Below are 18,617 nucleotides of genomic sequence, written 5' to 3' on the forward strand. Positions count from 1 at the left end.
ACCTTAGAACACAGAATGTCAGAGCTGAAAGGTACCTTAGAACTTAAAATGCTGGAGTTGGTAAGAGGGACCTTAAGGCTGGGTCTGCTGTAAGCACCGCTGCAGTGGTCTTTATGTTCAGCTGGTGAATTCCATTATCCCTGGCTGATCACCTGTCTTCACTTCGGTTGCAGCCTGGGAAATCCCCATGCTCAGCCTTATTGGGGTGGCTTGAACTAGGGAAAGTAGTAGGACATTGGTACTGAGGCATGGCATTTCCCCAGTGCCCCCTCAAGGGAGTTGCTGGTATTTTTCATGGGTCATGGGATCCTACCTCCAGAGCTGGAAGGAACTTTTGTGGCCATATTATATTCATCTCTCTCCTTTTATAGATGAACAACTGGAGAACCAGAGAAATTAAGGGATTAGAGCAGGTTCACACAGATAGAATGTGACAGAGTTACAATTCAAACCTAGCTCCCCTGACTTCAGATCTGACTCTCTTTCCACTGTATCATGTTGCCTCTCAGTGTAATTGAGTCATAGGTGGTGAACTGTATAGTACATTTTAGTTTTCAAAGTATTTTAATAATCATGTCTTTGAATTCTCTCAACAGCCTTGAGAGGTGAATGGAAGGAAGGGAAGGAAGCAAGCATTTATTAAGTGCCTACTGTGTGCCAGGCTAAGTAAAATGCTAAGCATTTTACTCATTTTATTCTCACAACAGTTCTGGGAGGTACTATTGTTATTCCAGTTGAGGGAACTGAGGTAGGTAGAGGTTAAGTGATTTGCCCAGGGTCAAATAGCTAATAACATCTGTCTGAGACTGGATTTAAACTCAGGTGTTCCTGATTCTAAGTATCTGCTGTGCCATCAGCTAACCTCTCAGTACAGAGAAGGTGGTGTTGATTTATCATCACCATTTGAGAGATGAGAAAACTGAAATCTTGAGATGCTCCAAGGTCATGCTAGTAAGTTAGGGACAAAACTGTGACTGAAGCTCAAGGGTTTTGATTTCCAGTCTGTTGTTCCTTCCAATATATCACATACAGTGAAAAAACCACTGGGACAGGTCGTGGGAAACTGGAGTCTAATTCTGAGTGTAACCTTGGGTGAAACTCAGTTTCTTGATCTGTAAAAAGACAGGCATTGCATGATCTGTTAGTCCCTTCCTGCTCAATCATTCTTTGTTCTTTGGATTCCTTCTGGCCCTGGAATTCCAATTCCAAAGGCTTTTCTAGTTCTGACATTCTTTGTTCTATATTCCAAGGGTCCTTCCAGCTAGGTGGGTAGAACCTTGGATCTGGAGTCAAGATGACTTGAGTTCAAATCCAGTGTCAGACATTAGCTGTATGACTCTGGGGAAGTGATCTCTGTCTGCCTCAATTTCTTCAATTATAATAGGGGGGCTAACAAAAGCACTTACCTTCCAGGGGTGAATCAAATGGGATAATACTTGGAAACTGCTTAGCATAGTGCCTGGCACTGTTTTCCATCCTTCTTCTAAGACTATATACTCTAAGGACCCTTGTAGCTTAAACAGCCTTTAGTACTAAGCTATTTGTCCTGCTCTAGAATTTTTTTTTTCCACTTTGGCATATTTCTTCTTTCTTGACTTTGGATTTTAATGACCCGACCCATCACTTATCAGATATTCTTTAACGACCAGACAATATCTTCTATTGCAGTAGCCTGCTAGTGGATCTGCCTGCCTTAAGTCTCTCCCCATTGCAACCCATCTTCCATTTATCTGTCAGAGTGATTTTCCTAAATTCGACCACGTCACACCTCTACTCTGTAAACTCCACTGGTTCCTTATCATCCCCAGTATCAGATATAAAAATCCTCTGGCTCAAAGCCTTTTATAACCTCTTTTCTCCCCCCTTCCACTCTAAGGCTTTTATGAAGCCTACAATCCAATGACACCTGCATCCTTACTGTTTCTGCTTTCTTTGGCTTCCTTCAGGATTCAGCTCAAACTTCTCCTTCTACTGAAGACCTTTCATGGGCCTCACCCCCTCCATATCCCCCCATCTACTAACATAGGCCTGCACAACATACGGCCCACCATGTCATGAGGGATTTCGTGACCCTCGGCAACCAGCCGTCACCAGCCTTATGTTATGCAGGTCTGTACTAGTGCCTTCCCCCTGAGAAATGCACTGGAGGTAATTGTTTGGACATGGGTGGGGAAGGAGAGTGAGGAGATGGTGATCCCCCTTGACAGAAATAGTCTAATGCTGCCTCTGAAACTTACACACACTGCTTTTAGTTCTGCCTTCAGAGGCCGGCAAGAATTGAGCTGTCAACATAATGCCCTTCAAATACTTGATGAGAGCTAGGACCTCTCCTAAGCTCCTAGGATCTTCTCCAGGCTTCACATCCCTGTTTTTTTCAGCTGACTGTCATGGTATCCAGGCTTCTCAAGATACTAGTTGTCTTTCACCTTTTCTATCTTTACAATGCTTTTCCTAAAACGTGGTGCCTAGAACTGAACGTAATGTAATATACTGGGTTTAGTCTGATGAAGACAGAGTACGATAGGACCATCATCTCCCATGTTCTGGTCACTGTGCTCCTATTACAAAAGATCACATAGAAGACCAGGTCTGTGAGACCACATTAGCTTTCTTTGGTTGCCATAGTAAACTTGAAGTCCACTAAGACATATAAATCCTCTCCAGAAAAACGACAACAACAAACTGCTGTCTAGCCATGCCTCCTCCAGCTTGTACTTGCAAAATTGATTTTTTTTCCAGTTCAGGGGTAGGACTTGATTAGCTTCAGCCCCTCACCTTAGTCTTCTTGTTGTTCAGTCACGAACAACGTGTTTTAGTCTAGTGAAGTGTCTGAGGATGAATTTGAACTCAGACCTTCCTGACTCCAGGCCTGGTATTTACTCTCTACACTGCACCACCTAGGTGGCCATCTTAGTGTATGGATGTATTTTTGGATTTTGACTGTCATTGTTAGGTATTCTTTCAGGTTTTTGTCTTCTGCAGATTTTGTAAGCATGTCTTTATCTAAGTCATTGGTAAAAATTTTAAACAACCTAGGACAAGGGGCAGATCATAGGAGCAGTCCACTAGAGACATCTTTCAAGGTTTACATTTATCCTTTAATGACTACTCATTCAGTGAGCTCTCTAGCTCACATCTCTAGCCTGTCAGTGAGGATGGTGTGGGAGATTTTGTCAGAATTTTTGCTGAAATTGAGGTAGATTATATCTGCTGTATCTGCAGTGTTCTCCTGTCAGAAAAGGAAATGAGGTTGATTAGTCTGGTCTGACCTTTTCCTATCATCTCTACTTCTGTTTCTATCCCTTTAAAAATAAATTCTAGAATTTTTCCAGGAATTATAGTTAAGCTCACCAGTTTATAAGTTATTCCCTCATACCTGCGATGTACTCACTTCATCTTTTCCTGTCTTTGCTTTTTTTCCCCCTCCTTTTCAGCTCATGTACTGCCTTCTCTGATCTGTCCTGATGAAGGTGTTCTCTCCTGTGTTAAGTCTTTCTAATGTTGCAGGTAACACTGTGCTTTAACATTTGCAAAGTGAATCACAAATATTATTTCATTTGATTCTCATGTCAGCCTAGGAGAGTAGATACTTTTATAGTCTTCATTTTACAGAGGAAAAAACTGAGGCAGATAGTGATTGAAGTGTCCAGGTCACAAGAAGCTGGATTTGAACTCACCTTTTCCTGACTTCAACCCTGGAGTTCTATCCAGTATACACCACCAAGTGTCTCTCTAATGCTGTCTGGGTTTCTTCCTTGCTTCCATTTTATTCTCACTTGTATTTATTTGTGCAAGTTGTGTTTCTTGAATAAACTTCCTCATCCTTGGGGGCAAGAACTGGGTCCACTTTCATCTTTGTATTCCCTAGCATCTAGCACAGAATAGATATTTGGATATTTATTGAATTGCACTGAATTGATCAGAAAATACTTTATGCACTTTATTAAACGCTTAGTTTTTATAATTAGCCTCAGTACCTACAATGAGCAGAATAACAAGTGAGACTGTATTATTGTGCCCATTTAACAGAGGGAGAAACTGAAGACAACTGAGGTGATTTGTCCATGATGACATGAGGGGATGTAAGTGGTAGAGCCTAGAATGGAAGGGAGGGTGTGGATGGGGGGTGTAGTGTGGTGTGGTGGAGGCATGGGACAGGAACTCTTCTAGACAGAATTTTCTAATCATCCTAAATTGGGAGGGGAGACTGGTGTCCAGTGGAAAGAGCATTGGATTTGTAGTGGAAATACCTGGGTTTTCATTATGATCTTATGCAATCCTATGCAAATCCCTCAACTTCCCTCAGTTAAGTGGCTCAATGAATAGAGCGCCGGGCCTACTAGAGTCAGGAAGACTCACCTTCACAAGTTCATTTCTGGCTTCAGACATTTATTATCTGCGTCACTTAATCCTGTTTGCCTCGTCTATAAAATGAGCTAGAGAAAGAAATGACAAATCACTCCAATATCTTTGCCAAGAAAACCCCAAATGGGGTCACGAATAGTCAGACCTGGCTGAAGTAACTGAACAACAACAAAAACACATAGAAAAGAAAACCCCAAATGGGTCACGGAGAGTTGGACACAACATGACCAAAACAGGTTGCTCATGACTGAACAACAACAATAGAAGGTATAGAGGATCTGAGGGATTCCTGGGTGTGGTCCTGGAGGGCAGGGACTGTCTATTTTATTAATTGTATCCCCAGTGCTTTACATTGTGCCTGGCAGTCATAGGCATTTAGATTGGATCAGGTGAGTTTTGAGGTGAGCTTTAATGGAAAGGTTGGGTTTATAGAGAGGTAAGGAGAGCTTGGTGGGTTGGCCTTCAGTCAGCAAACATTTATGAAGCCCTTACTATGTGCCGGGCACTGTGCTAAGCAAAAAAGACAGTGTCAGGCCTCAAGGATCTTGTATTCTGAGACAACAAGAGGGAAGACAGCACATGGGAGCTGAACAAGAGGAGGCGAACAGGGAGAGCACTGTGGCTAGGTCTAGAGGATGAGTCTGGGCCCTTCCCCAAAGTGGAGGTTGTGGGAAGGACTCAGCAGGGAGTCCATACTGTGTGGCGTTCTGTGGTGTGTGTGTGGCATTCTGTGTAGTGGTGCTGTAGTGTGGTATCATGGGAAGTCCGTTAGGCTTGGATTCAGAGGACATGGTGAATCTTAGCTCTGTCCATTAATGAGTTTTGCCCACTTCTGTAGGGTTCAAATTCTCATTACTTGCACTGCCTGTGTCTTGGGATTGTGGTGGGACAGGTGCTTTGTAAGCCTTAAAATGCTACAGAAATATACGTTACTGAGATATTTATCTTCTGTGGGAGATCCCTACCTGCTGGAGCCTTCTCCTGTAAGGCTACTTCCATTTACTTATATGTAGTACTCACTTATTTACATGCTCACCACCCCATTAGAATGGAAGCTTCTTGAGGGCAGGGACTGTTTTTGTTTTGCTTTGTATTTTTAGCACTTAGAACATAGTAAGCACTGCTTGTTGATTTATATTTATTTAGTATATACTTATGTCTGCCAACTTCTCACCTGTCTATAGTAGACCCTTAAATGCTTCTTGATAGATTATTACCAAAGGTAAATGAACCTTTCTGACTTCCTGTCAGCAGCTTACTGCTTAGTAGGTGGATAAATACAATAAAATTTAGAGTACAAATGCCATGAGATCAAATGAGGGAGAGATCTCTTTTCCCTAAGGGTAAGGGCAGAGAAGGCTTCATGGAGAAAGTGGTATGTGAACAGAACCATAAAGGGATGAGTTAAGATGCTGAGACATTGAGCTGTCAGAGGGAAGGGGAACAGAACAGTTTTGTGACCTTGGTAAAGTCTTTTTGGCAGAGGTGAGAGCCACTGTGATGGTAGATAGGTCCCTGTCTAGCCTTGTTCAGGATCATCCGCACCAGGTGTGGAGTAGGAATGGGGCTGAGCACTTTTCTATTAACTTACACTGCAGGGTGTGGGCCACAGCTATAGAAAAAAGATCTATAGAAAAAAGCATTCTGGTGTTGGCTAACATAGAATGCTTGGAGGTGACTCTGGCCACCTCTTCTTGCAGGGCCCACAGCTGGCAGCCTGGGCTACCCATTGTCTCCTCACAATTGCCTCGTAAAGGAGCAGGCAAGAGCCCTGGGATGTGCAAAGCCCCACAACCAATTTTCAGAAAATGGGGACAGGAAACCAGAATCTAGGACAGCAAGTGGGTTACACAACTTCCTGTCCCTTTGTGTCCCTTAGACAGCTTTGGTTTAGTGTTGACAAACAGTTTAAGCATGGCCAGTTTCCTTAAGTACTCTTCTCCCTCCACACTTTCACTCCCAAAGGTCCCCAAATGTCCTCATCAGCATTGGTATCACTCGCCACAGGATTGTTTTGAAGCTTTGGAATTTTAAGGCAATGATAGAGTTGGAATAATCCTTAGAGTGTAGAATAGTTGATTTAGGAAGTACCTTCTTAAGCACATAGAATTGCAGAGCTGGAGGAGAATAGAACAGAGAATGTCGAAACTGGAAGTACTCTTAGCATTAAAAAATTGCACCTCAAAAGATAGAAAGACCATAAAACAGAACATAGCATTTGAGTACTGAAAAGGGTCTCAGGTCATAGACTATAAGAGACTACAGAACATATAATACAGAATTTGAGTAATGGAAGACTTTTTTTTTTTGTGAGGCAATTGGGATTAAGTGACTTGCCCAAAGTCACACAGCTAGTGAGTGTTATGTGTCTGAGGTCAAATTTGAACTCGGGTCCTCCTGGCTGCAGGGCCTGTGCTGTATTCGCTGTGCCACCTAGCTGCCCCAAGACATTCTTTAAAATGTAGAATGTCAGAGTTGGAAGGAATTCACATGGAATAGATGAATTGTGGAATCATAGGATTTAGATATGAAAGGCACCTTGGAGATCATTTAGGTCAAACTCTCATTTTGCAGAGGCCCAGAGAAATTAAGTGACTTGCCCAATGTTGCACAGCGGACCTAGGACATTTAATACTCCCTACTTCCTCATTATACCTCTTTGAACAGAGGACATAGACTATTAGAGCTGTGAGGGACCTTACAACATAGACCTCAGAATGTTAGCATTTGAAAGGATTTCATAATTCTTGGCCAACTCTCACTTCCCATTGTAGCCAGTCTTCCAGTGGAAATCGAGGACCAGATCACTCAGGGTCACATAGCAAACTGTGAAAGAGATGGGACTAGAGCTCAGATTTTTATCTTCCGACTTCCTCTGTTCTCGTCCCTCAGCACTCTGATTCCTTGATTAATCTTAACATTAACCAGGCTTGTGAAGGTGGCCTTTAGCTGGACAACAGAGCTTTGGATGCCGTGTGCACAGTGCCTGGTACATAATAGGTACCTAATTGATTAATTGCTACGTTTATTCAGCAAGGAGCAGGGCCCTAAGAGTTGCTTCCTTTTTTTCTAACTTCAGTTTTGTCCAGGGCTAGGGGTTGGAGGAAATTTGTAGGGAGCTGATGCCTTTACCATTTCCATTACCTGGGAGTGTTCCCAGCCAGTCTCATGGTTCTGAAAATCATTTGCCAGGAATTCAGGGCCCCCAAACCTTCTCTTAATGTGCGTGACAATGAGCAGTGACAGCTGAGGGGCTCTCCTTGATAGCCATAGAAAAACCTGCGAGGACATTGGAACAGATTTGACAACTTGTCTGGGAAACCGTCTCACTTCCCCCTTCCCTTCCCCTCCTCTCTCTCTCTCTCTCTCTCTCTCTCTCTCTCTCTCTCTCTCTCTCTCTCTGTCTTTCTCTGTCTCTCTCCCTCCCTCTCCTTTTCCCTCCTCCTTCCCTCCCTCACACATTCCCTCCCTGTTCCTTTTCCCTGCTGTTCTCTTTCACTGAGAGTCTCTCTTTGTCTCCCTCCCTCCCTCTGACACACAGTGATCTCCCCAGACAGGCGTCAGGAGAGAAACTGGTTTTTAAATTAACACATGGGCTCAGCTCTCTGATGGAATTGACTGTGCCAGCTAATGCGATCTGCACATCTCGCTACGGGCCTGTTGCTATTATTAGATATGACACGCATGGTGACTAAAATGCCGGTAAATTTTAGTCAGCAGCCTTCAAGCTGCTGATTGTGCCCATCAATTAAAATAATATTAATAATGATAGCTGACATTTATACAGTGCTTGCTGGCTTACAAAGGGCTTTGCATACATTATTTCATTTGTTCTTGCAACAACTCTGTTAGGTGCACAGTGCAAGTATTATCTCCCCTTTACAAAGGAAGAAGCAAGCACAGATAAGACATCAGCTCTTAGCTTCAGAGCTTGAAAGGACATAGAGACCATCTAATCCAATCTCCTCATTTTATAGAAGAAGAACTGAGGCCAGAGTTTCCTAAGGTCATATGGTATGTAGCAGAGCTGGGCTTTAAACCTGGTTAGGGCATTTGGCCTTGGTCACAAAGCTAGGAAGTGGATGAACCTGGATTTCAACTCAGATCGTCTGATTCAAAATTCAATGTTCTCTTCACATCTCTGTCTCCCTCTTTCTCTGTCTTCTTTCCCCTTCCTCCCTCTCTCTTTCCTTCCCCCCTTTCTCCTCTTTCTCTGCACCCCACACGTAACAATTACATAACATAATTATTCCCGTTAGCCCACAACTAAGATCTTAAGGCTTTTACAGCTAGAAGGACAATTTAGTAAAAAGCTGGAGCCCAGAAAGGGTTAATGACTTTCCCAAGGTTAATCAGCTAATTAGTGGCAAGGGAGAATCCAGGTTTTCATCTCCCAGTTAACTGATATTTCTGCTACACAGTGCTTCTTTTGTAGTCAACCCTTATTTTCCATCCTAAGGCAAATTCCTCCTTGCCTCTTTTTCTCTCTCCCTTTATCCAGAGTTCCTCCTTTGAGGCGGTGACTAGGGCTGTACACCTGGAGTCAGTAAGACTGTGTGACCCCTGGCTGATCACTTGCTACTGCATGCCTTAATCTCACCTGTAAAATGGACATAGTACTAGTACTTACCTCCAAGGCTGTTGTGAGGATCAATTGAGATGGTATTCGTAAGACATTTAACATAATGCCCAGCACATAGTGGGTACTTAATAAATACTCGCCCTCTCCCTTCTACCTCGTCACTGAATTACCCAGCTCATCCCTCTTGACCTTGCAGATACTAAAGGAGCTAGCATTTTCTGAGCCGGAGTCCTGGGGTGCCTTAGCTGGTTTCGGAGTAGGGTTTCTCTGTTGTGGTCCCATTCATCAAGTTATCTTTCTCTCTACCTCAGCCCTCCCTGAGTCCCTTGGGGTAGGATTAGGAACAGCTGGCTCTCTCCCAGCCAGAAGGGAGGGATCTGGAGGTGTCCCAGAGGAGAAATAAATTACCTCCCTATGATCTAGTTGAAAGATTCACTAGGGCTCTGAAGGATAAGTTTCCTTAGGCTCTGCCCCTTTGTAATGACTTAATACACTTCAATGCATACATTTGGGGGCAACTTGGGGTGAGAAGTGGTTATTTTCTGACTTGGGACATTCTGCCGTATCAGGGATGGGAAAGAAGGATGCTGGAACAGTTTGAATTAATACAGACACCAGGAGTCTTGTTACATTTACCTAGAAAGAGCAACCAACTCGGGCAAGTGTGAACATTTGAGCGCTAACTGTCTTTTTGTTTCCTTTCCCTTATGCCCTAGGCTTTTTTGCATCGCATCCGGCAGAATGTGGCCGATTCAGCAGACAAGTGCATTACTGAGGAGAATGTCAAGGTTTGTATGTCTCAGTCCTGGGCAGGGAGAATAGTGGGTGCTGAGACAGGGGAGGGAGGCAAGAATGCTTTTAGCCTGCTTCCTCATGAGGGGAGGAGGTCGAAGGAATGAGCCAGGGATGAACTGAGGCCACCTTCCCACCTGAAGGAGCTCTTCCACCTTATGCTTATGGACACCTATGTCAGTCCATCAGCACCCACTGGACATCCTTCCTTCCTCCTTCTACCCAGTAAGAACACCCACATTTACTTTGTGGCACTCATTGGTCTGGACTGAACCAGAGTATTTTGCCATCTGTGGTGCCTCAAGTAAACAAAGGAAGAACACACAGTTCGTAGTTGGAAAACCTGTTTTCAAATCCTGATTTTGCTGTTTTCCCAGTTGGAGTGACATTGGGCCATCACTTCTCTCTGTGTTTTGATTTCCTTGTCTATAAAATGAGGTTAGCTTAGATCAGAGGTATCAAACTATAATAGAATAGGGGGCTACTGTCCTTGCAGGCTCACACTGGCTTAGAAAACCACATATTAACACGATGTATGTTGTCTTGTGTTTTTATTTTGTTAAATATCATCCAGTTATGTTTTAATCTGGTTGGGCCACAGTTTTGTGGCCTCATGCAGCCCGAGGGCCATGCGGTGACACTTCTGGCATAGATAATCACTGAGGTCCATCCGATCTCCTTAGCTCTAAGTCTGTTATCCTATGAATGAAGTGCTAGTCATTACAGCCCAAGTCCGCTCAGTATCTCTCCTAAGATGCTGCCTGTTTTATGCCAAGATTCCTCCCTCCAGCTCCCAGACAAACAAAAAGCCCTGGACGATGCAGCCTCCACTGCCATCATCATTTCACGTGGGGTCAGATTCTGTGTCTGGCTTCTCTCTAATCTCCTTCTGAGTGTGTGCTTGCGTGCGCATGAGTGAAGGCACAGATGAATATCCAGGCCTCAGTCGGTCCTCAGGGGCTTTGACCTGTGGAGTTTCTGGAAGGAATCAATAATCCCTCCATGTGGACAGAAGGCAGCTTGGATTTTGCCCCTGCCTCCTTGGGGAATGGAGTAGTATCCAGCTCTGGGCTAGATGAGGGGAGCCAAGGGGTTTTTTCCCAGCTCCTGCCTGACCCCTGGCTTGCATAATTCTGAGCACTAGCCTTGGGCTCCTTTTTCAGTATGATTCCAGTTCATTTAAATTGATCAGTATTTAAATAATTTTTTTAATTACAATTTTTTGTTGCTATCTTTTGTTCTTATATTACCCATATGTCCAAATAAATGTCTCTTCCTGCCAGAGAGCCATCATTTGTTACAGCGAAAGGTGGGAAGCAGTCCTGTGAAACTAGTTGTTAAATCTACCAACTCTTGACAGTATATGCCATGTTCCATATTTATATTTCCCCAGTTCTGCCAAGAAGGCAGGGAGGTACATTTTCTTTCTTCTTTGAGGCCTAAACTTGGTTATTGTAGTTACACAGTATTGAGTTTCTTCCTTTTCCCCTCCCTTTCCTTTTTCCTTCTTCTCCTCCCTCCTTTCTCCTTTCCCAGTGTTATAGGCGTTTACATGTTGTTCTTTGGATCCTGCTTACTTCATTTTTGCATCACTTCACGTAATTCTTTCTGTCAGCAAATGTTTATTAAATATCTCATGAGTACTATACTAAGTGCTGGGGGAGATACAAAGTTTAGCTAGATTGAGTCTGCCTTCATGGAGCTCATGGTACTGTGACACATATGCATATAAATAAAATATAGAACAACACAATATCAACTGGAGTTTTCTTTTTTTAACACTTTCAGTTTATAAAGTTCTTTCCTTAAAAATCCTATTGTGAGATAGTACAAATGTTATTTTCATTTTCCAGATGAGGAAACTAAGGTCCATTTAGAAAAAAGATGTTTTCCCAATTACATGTAAAGACTATTGTTAACATTGATTTTTTTTAAAATTCCAAGTTCTAAATTTGGAAACAGGTTCGTAAAGGTTAATGACAACTAGTAGATAGTAGATCTTCAATTCCACTAGATTACTCTGGCTCTCTACAAAGAGCTAGGTGAGATTTCGGGGGAGGAATGGTTATTGCCAATTTGGGGGCAGGAAATTAGGGAAGAAGTAGCCCTTGAGTTAAAATGCTATAAAAGCTGGCCTTGGGCTAGGTGGATATTCCAGGCCTAGGGAATAAAATGATCAAGGCTTGCAGATAGCAGAGCATAAGCAATGTGTGGGGATGGCAGGCATAGAGTGAGAGGAGGGGGAGATGGATGTGAGAGAGCTCGATTGTGCCAGGATGTGGAATGCCGGGCTAAGGAGTTTGAACTTTCTTTATAAAATAATTAGGAACTTTAAGGGTTTTAAGTAGAGAGGATTGACATGACCAGATCTGTAGATGAGAAAAATTCATCTGGTATAAATGAAGGATAGTTTATTATAGAGTGACAGTGAAGGAAGGGAGAGATGGTTAGGAGGCTGATGGAGGGAGAAGACTAGGAGTATGGTAAGGAAGGTCTGACCTAGGGTGGTGGCTGTGGGGATAGAGAGGAAGGGGGATGCAAGCCCATCCCCTCCTACCAGAGACTCTCTCCTTCAGATTCAGCTATAATCTCCTGTGTGTTTGCCTCTCTTAGAATTTCCTTTCCTGGTTCTTTGTCTTCCTAGCCTTTTAGTTCTGTGTTACCCAGGGCTCTGTCCTTGGCCTCTTCTCTCTTTCTTTTTCTCTCTTTCTATTTCTCTGACTTTGTTTTTCTCTATCTCTCTTTGCTCTTTCTCTCTGCTTGTGTCTCTCTCTCCCTATCCCCCTTATTCCCTTTCCTGGCCATCTCATTTTCCCCCTTGTCTTCAATGACCACTTTAATGCAGGATTCCTGGATCTACAATTCTAGCCCCGACCTTTCTTCTGAACTCCATTTAGATTGCTGAAGGAACAAATGAATGAACAAAAAAAGCATTTACTAAGCACTTAACATGTGCTAAGCACTATGTTCAGAAAAAGAGTCCCTGCCATCAGGAAGCTAACATTCCAAAAGGGAGAGATCACATTAGGCCAAATGTTGGCCGGGGAGAAGTTGTGAAATGTAGTGGCCTGGTGGAAGGGTCCATTAGGGAGGTGATTTGTGTACCCCTTCCAGGAATGATAGCAGGGCTGCTCTGATCAAGATTACAGAACTGGAAGGGGGAGAATAAGGGAGATAGTGAAGTTACCAAGAAGATGGCCAGAGAGTAGAAAGTAAATGGAAGCATTAAATGCTGGGTCAGGTGAGGCAGTTACCAATAAAGGAATTGGGAATCCAAGGGTTGAAAGTTCAGGAGATAGTAGCTCAAACTTAGTGTGCTCCAAACTAAGTTTGTTACCATTCCCTCTAAACTCCCTTCTCTGAATTTCTGTCTTTGGCATCATTGTCTACTCTGTCTTCCATGTTTGCAACCTTTGTGCCATCATTAACCCTTTCATCTTCCTCACCTCTCGTATATTCAGTTAATTACCAAATTCTGTAGCTTCCAACATCTAGCATCTCTTGCTTCTCTCATCTTGTCTCTATTCCTACACTCAACACCCTAGAACAGACCCTCATTATTTTTTAAATTTATTTTTAGTTTTCAGCATTCACTTCCATAAGCTTTTGAGTTTTAAATTTTTTCCCCCTCCCTTCCCGCCTCCCTCCCCAAGATAGCATGCAATCTGATATAGGTTCTGCATATACATTCCTTTTAAACATATTTTTATATTAGTCATGTTGTAAAGAGGAATTAGAACCAATAGGAGGAACCACAAGAAAAAAGAAACAAAAGAAAACAGAAGAAAAAAAAAGAGCAAATGATATGCTTCAATTTGCATTCAAACTCCATAGTTCTTTCTCTGAATGTGGATAGCATTTTCCATCATGAGACTTTTGGAGAGCTAAGGCTATCAAAGTTAGTCATAGCGCAACGTGGCTGTTACTGTGTACAATGTTTTCCTGAGTCTGCTCACTTCATTCAGCATCAGTCCATACAAGTCTTTCCAGGTTTTTCTGAAGTCTGCTTGCTCATCATTTCTTTTTTTTTTTAATTAAAAAAATTTTTTTTTATTAATTTATTTTGATTTATCAATAATCACTTCCATATGCTTTTGAGTTTAAAATTTTTCTCCCCTTTCCTCCCTACCACCCTCCCCAAGACGGCGCACAGTCTGATATAGGCTATACATTTACATTCATATTAAACATATTTTCACATTAGTGATGTTGTAAGTAGAAATTAAAACCAATAGGAGGAACCATCAGAAAGAGAAAACAAAACTCAACAGAAGAGAAAAAAAATAACAATGAGGCTTCCATAGTTGTTTCTTTGGGTATAGATAGCATTTTCCATCACAAGGCGTCTGGAGATGTCTTAGATCCTGTATTGCCAGGAAGGGTTAAGTTTATCAATATTAGTCATCACACAACGTGGCTGTTATCGTGTACAACATTCTCTTGGTTCTGTTCACTTCACTCAGCATCAGACCATACAAGTCTTTCCAGGTTTTTCTGAAGTCAGCCTGTTCATCATTTCTGATAGTGCAATAGTATTCCATCACATTCACATACCACAACTTGCTCAGCCATTCCCCAATTGATGGGCATCTTCTCAATTTCCAATTCTTTGCCACCACAAAAAGAGCTGCTATGAATATTTTTGTACATGTGGGTCCTTTTCCCATTTGTGTGATCTCTTTGGGATATAGCCCTAGAAGTGCTATTGCTGGGTCAAAGGGTATGCACATTTTTATAGCCCTTTGGGCATAGTTCCAAATTGCTCTCCAAAATGGTTGGATCATTTCACAACTCCACCAACAATGCATTAGTGTTCCAGTTTTCCCACATCTTCTCCAACATTTATCATTTTCCTGTTTTGTCATGTTAGTCAACCTGAGAGATGTGATGTGGTACCTCAAAGTTGTTCTGATTTGCATTTCTCTAATCAATAGTGATTTAGAGCATTTTTCCATTATGGCTATAGATAGCTTTAATTTCGTCATCTGAAAACTGCCTGTTCATATCCTTTGACTATCAATTGGGGAATGACTTGTATTCTTAGTTCTTAGTTCTCCGTATATTTTTCTTAGTTCTCTATATGTTTTAGAAATGAGCAGGCCCTCATTATTTTTTTCTGTTCTGTTGCAGCAACCTTTTATGGGCCTCATTGTTTCTTGTCTCCCTTCTAATTCATGTTTTCTGCTGCTGCTGGAATAATGTTTCTTATGCACGATCTGGTTATGTACTTCTTTGATAAAAACCAGTTGCTCTTCACTGCTTACTGAGTAAAACCTCTTCAATCTAGAATTCAGACCCTCCCCTATTTGACCACCATGGTGTCAAGTGAGATACCCTCTTACTTTTCCAGATTAATGTCATATTATTTGCCCTACATGAACTTTCACACTTTAGCCAAATTGTTCGCTCTGTACCGCCCCACCTCCCACACACATTGTGCTCATACCCTTGCATACGTTTGCTCACTTTGTTCCTTATGCTTCAAATATCCCTTCTTCCCCATCCCTTTTTAACGTTGTCCCTGCCTGTCATTTAAAGTCCAACTCAAATGACCCTTTCCTTACCTTTCCTACCTTATTGTCTTGTTTTGCACTTTTCTCATTGTAATATTGCATCTTTAGATGTCTAGGTTTATGCTTTTTTTCCTTACCCAGATAGTATGGTCCACGAGGGCTAGAACCAAGACTTGTCTAAACTTTTTACTTAGTTCAACATCCTTATTTTAAAATTAAAAAGGGGGGGGGGAACTAGTTCTCCAAAGATGCTATAGCTTGCTCAAATTCACACTAACTCCAGCTCTCTTGATTTGCATTTGGAAGCATTTGGATTTGGGAGTCCAGGGTCTTTAACTAGAAATGTCTCTATGGCTTAGTACCTGTGATCTTGGGTGTGAGGCTTAGGAAATATTTGGGGATATATTTGGATTTGGACCTCTACTCTTTTTGACCCCAACTAATATGAAATTTCTGTGTCCCTGCAGATTCTCTTTTCCAACATTGAAGATATCCTGGAGGTTCATAAGGAATTCCTGAATGCCTTGGAATTTTGTTTACAACCTGAGCCTCAGTCTCAGCACGAACTTGGAAATGTATTCTTAAAATTTGTGAGTAAAGTTCAATGGCTGGTTGGCTTGTAGCTTCCTTTCCGTGCCCCCCACCCTTCTGCAGCTCAGCTGCCCTTTTCTTCTACTCCAAGGGCAGGCAAGCAAGCCTTATCTTTTTTTAGGGATTAGAAAGGTCTGGGGAAAAAGGGGGGCAGAGACTCTGGAACAATAGAGGGGCCCTCAAGTCCACCTCAGCAAAGATGTATTTTTAGAAAGTCTACCCTTTTCCCTTGTATGCAGAGAGCCTGCTCTCTTTCTCTAAAGGTACTTTACTGAGTGCCAGCTTCCTGGGTTGACTCAGAAAAGACTGGGATCTGATTATCAAACAAAGACTTGTGGTGCCCTATCTCCAGGGAACATGGTTATCTTTAGGCTCTAGGGAAATGTCCAGACATGGCCACTGCCCTCAAGGAGCAAGAGAAGTCAAATGGAACTCTTAACCTGACTCCTTGCTACTTTAGTCATTTGCTGAGACTTGGCAATCCCATCTCCACAAAAACTCTTCCCTTTTTTCTGTTCATATAGTCACCACCCCACGCTTTTATCACTTATCTCCCTAATTGTCTCCACTCAGCTGCCAGAGTGATATTATTTAATCACTTTCCTTTTTTTGGGGGGGGGGGTCAATTGGGGTTAAATGACTTGCCCAGGGTCACACAGCTAATAAATTTCAAGTGTTTGGTCTGAGGTCGGATTTGAACTCAGGTCCTCCTGACTTGAGGGCTGGTGCTCTATCCATTGCGCCACCTAGCTGCTCCCCAGAGTGATATTCTTAAAGCACAGGTCTGACTATACAGCCTTATTATACATTAATTCCTCTACAATCTAGCTAAACCGATCTTATAAATTTTCCTTACATATAACATCTTATCTTCATTCCATTCTACAGATTGCCCCTTGTACAAAAATGTATTTCTACTTTATCTCCATTTCTTAGAATCCCTAATTTCACTGTATTTCAGGCATTATGCTAAGCCCTGTGTTTAAAGAACTTACATTCTGATGGAAGACAGGACATATAAAGAAATAGGTATATATAAGATTATACAGGATAGATGCAAAGCAATCTGAGAGGGGAAGGCACCGGCAGAGATGGGGACTAAGAAAAGCCTGCACAAAGTAGGGTTTGAGCTGAGTCTGGAAAGCGACTGAGAGGAGGAGTCGAAGGAGGGCATTCCAGACATAGGAGATAGCCAGGACAGAGGCTTAGAGATGGAGATGGCGTTTAATTTTTGAGGAACTGCAAAAAGGCCAGTGCTGTTTGAACAGCAGACTAGAAAATTAGGTATGGGGTCTCAGGTTATGAAAAACTTTAAATGTCCAACGGAGGATTCTGTAGTTGATTCTGGAGGTCACAGGGGGTCCATTGAGTATTTGGAAGTGTGACCTGGTCAGACCTAACTTTAGAAAAGTCACTTTGGCAGCCAAGTGCAGGATGGATTGGAGTGGGGTGAAGCCTGAGGCAAGGAGACAAGCTGTATTGATCCCAGCTGATGAAGGACTCTGATCAGGGTGGTAGCTGTTCCAATTGAGAAGAAAGGGGAGGTGAACGGAGGGGAGAGTTGTATGAGAAATGTGAAGGTAGAAACAAGGCTTGGGAACAGCTTCTATATTTGAGGTGATACCAGAATTAGAGGCCTGGATGGAACTGGGAAGGTGATAGCGCCCTTAATAGTAATAAGTTAGTTTGCAAGGGGGAAATGTTTTTGGGGAACGATTTTGATTTCCTTTTTGGATATGGAAGGTACGTCCTATGGGAGATACTTACAGGAGTATTTTGTTTGAGATTGCCAAAGGCAGTTGGTGATATGGGGCTGCATCTGAGGAGAGTGGTTGAGATTGGATATATTGTATTTATTTCGTACATCTTTCTGTGTGTAAAAGTTGTCTACTCTGACAGAATGTAAGCTGTTGGAGGGCAGGGACAATTACATTTTTCTCTGTATCTTCAGTGTCTGGTACGTAGTAGGCACTTTAAATATTTGTTGGTTAATTGATTTGAGCTGAGGTAGGATCATTGATTTAGAATTGTAAGGGACCTTAGAGGTCATCCAGCTCAGTGGTGTCAAACTTAAATATAAATGGATCCCTGCTGGCCACATTGACTTAGAAAACCACAAATTAACATTATCTATATTGTGTTATTTTTTTTGGGTGCTCTTGGGGAGTTTTTCTGGTGAGTATAACACTTCTGATCTAGTCCAAGAACCTCTCCCCCAATTTTATAGATAATGAAATTGAGGCTCAGAGAAGTTATTTTACTTGCCCAAGGCTAGGTCATGCAGGCAGAGCTGCAATTTAAAAACTCCTCCAAATCCACTGCTCTATCTGTGGAATCCTCCTGGTCACTCCCAGCTTTGACATCCTATGTCCTTCCAGTTTTGACATTCCTTATTTGAAGGACCTTTCCAGTTTTGAAAATTCTGTGTTCAAAAGTCCCTTCCAGTTTGATCCTTTCAGCTCTGATGATCCCTGTTGGCTTGCTGAATTACCTTTTGCTGGAGCCTGGAAACGTTGGGCATGATAATGGCCCTTGGGCCTTTTCTTAGTGCCCTGAATCCTTTCCTGAGTCCCTTCTTAGGCAACTTGTCAGGTTAGATCAGTGCATTAGCTAGAGAAAAGGCATGTGCTTCAGTCAGCTCTTTGATGCCTTGACCACACAGTCAAGTGGTCTTCCTCAGACCTCATTTGCCCATCAGACTTCTCCGTTCTGCTCCTTGTGTCTCTTGATGCATCCCTTCATCTTACCCCAGCCTGGCAGGAACATCATCGTGG

General features: G+C 42.5%; 1 protein-coding gene across 1 annotated transcript in view; it reads left to right on the forward strand.

The window, feature by feature from the left end:
- The window catches only part of PREX1 (phosphatidylinositol-3,4,5-trisphosphate dependent Rac exchange factor 1), a 243,998-nt gene that overhangs the window by 80,833 nt on the left and 144,548 nt on the right, over nucleotides 1-18,617 (forward strand). The window contains exons 2-3 of the mRNA XM_027851373.1: nucleotides 9,664-9,735; nucleotides 15,720-15,842. Of these exons, the coding sequence (XP_027707174.1) occupies nucleotides 9,664-9,735; nucleotides 15,720-15,842 (195 nt within the window). The remainder of the gene's footprint in view (nucleotides 1-9,663; nucleotides 9,736-15,719; nucleotides 15,843-18,617) is intronic.

The sequence above is a fragment of the Vombatus ursinus genome, unplaced genomic scaffold (assembly GCF_900497805.2).
Source record: "Vombatus ursinus unplaced genomic scaffold, bare-nosed wombat genome assembly UNPS02000580.1, whole genome shotgun sequence".
Taxonomy (NCBI): Eukaryota; Metazoa; Chordata; class Mammalia; order Diprotodontia; family Vombatidae; genus Vombatus; species Vombatus ursinus.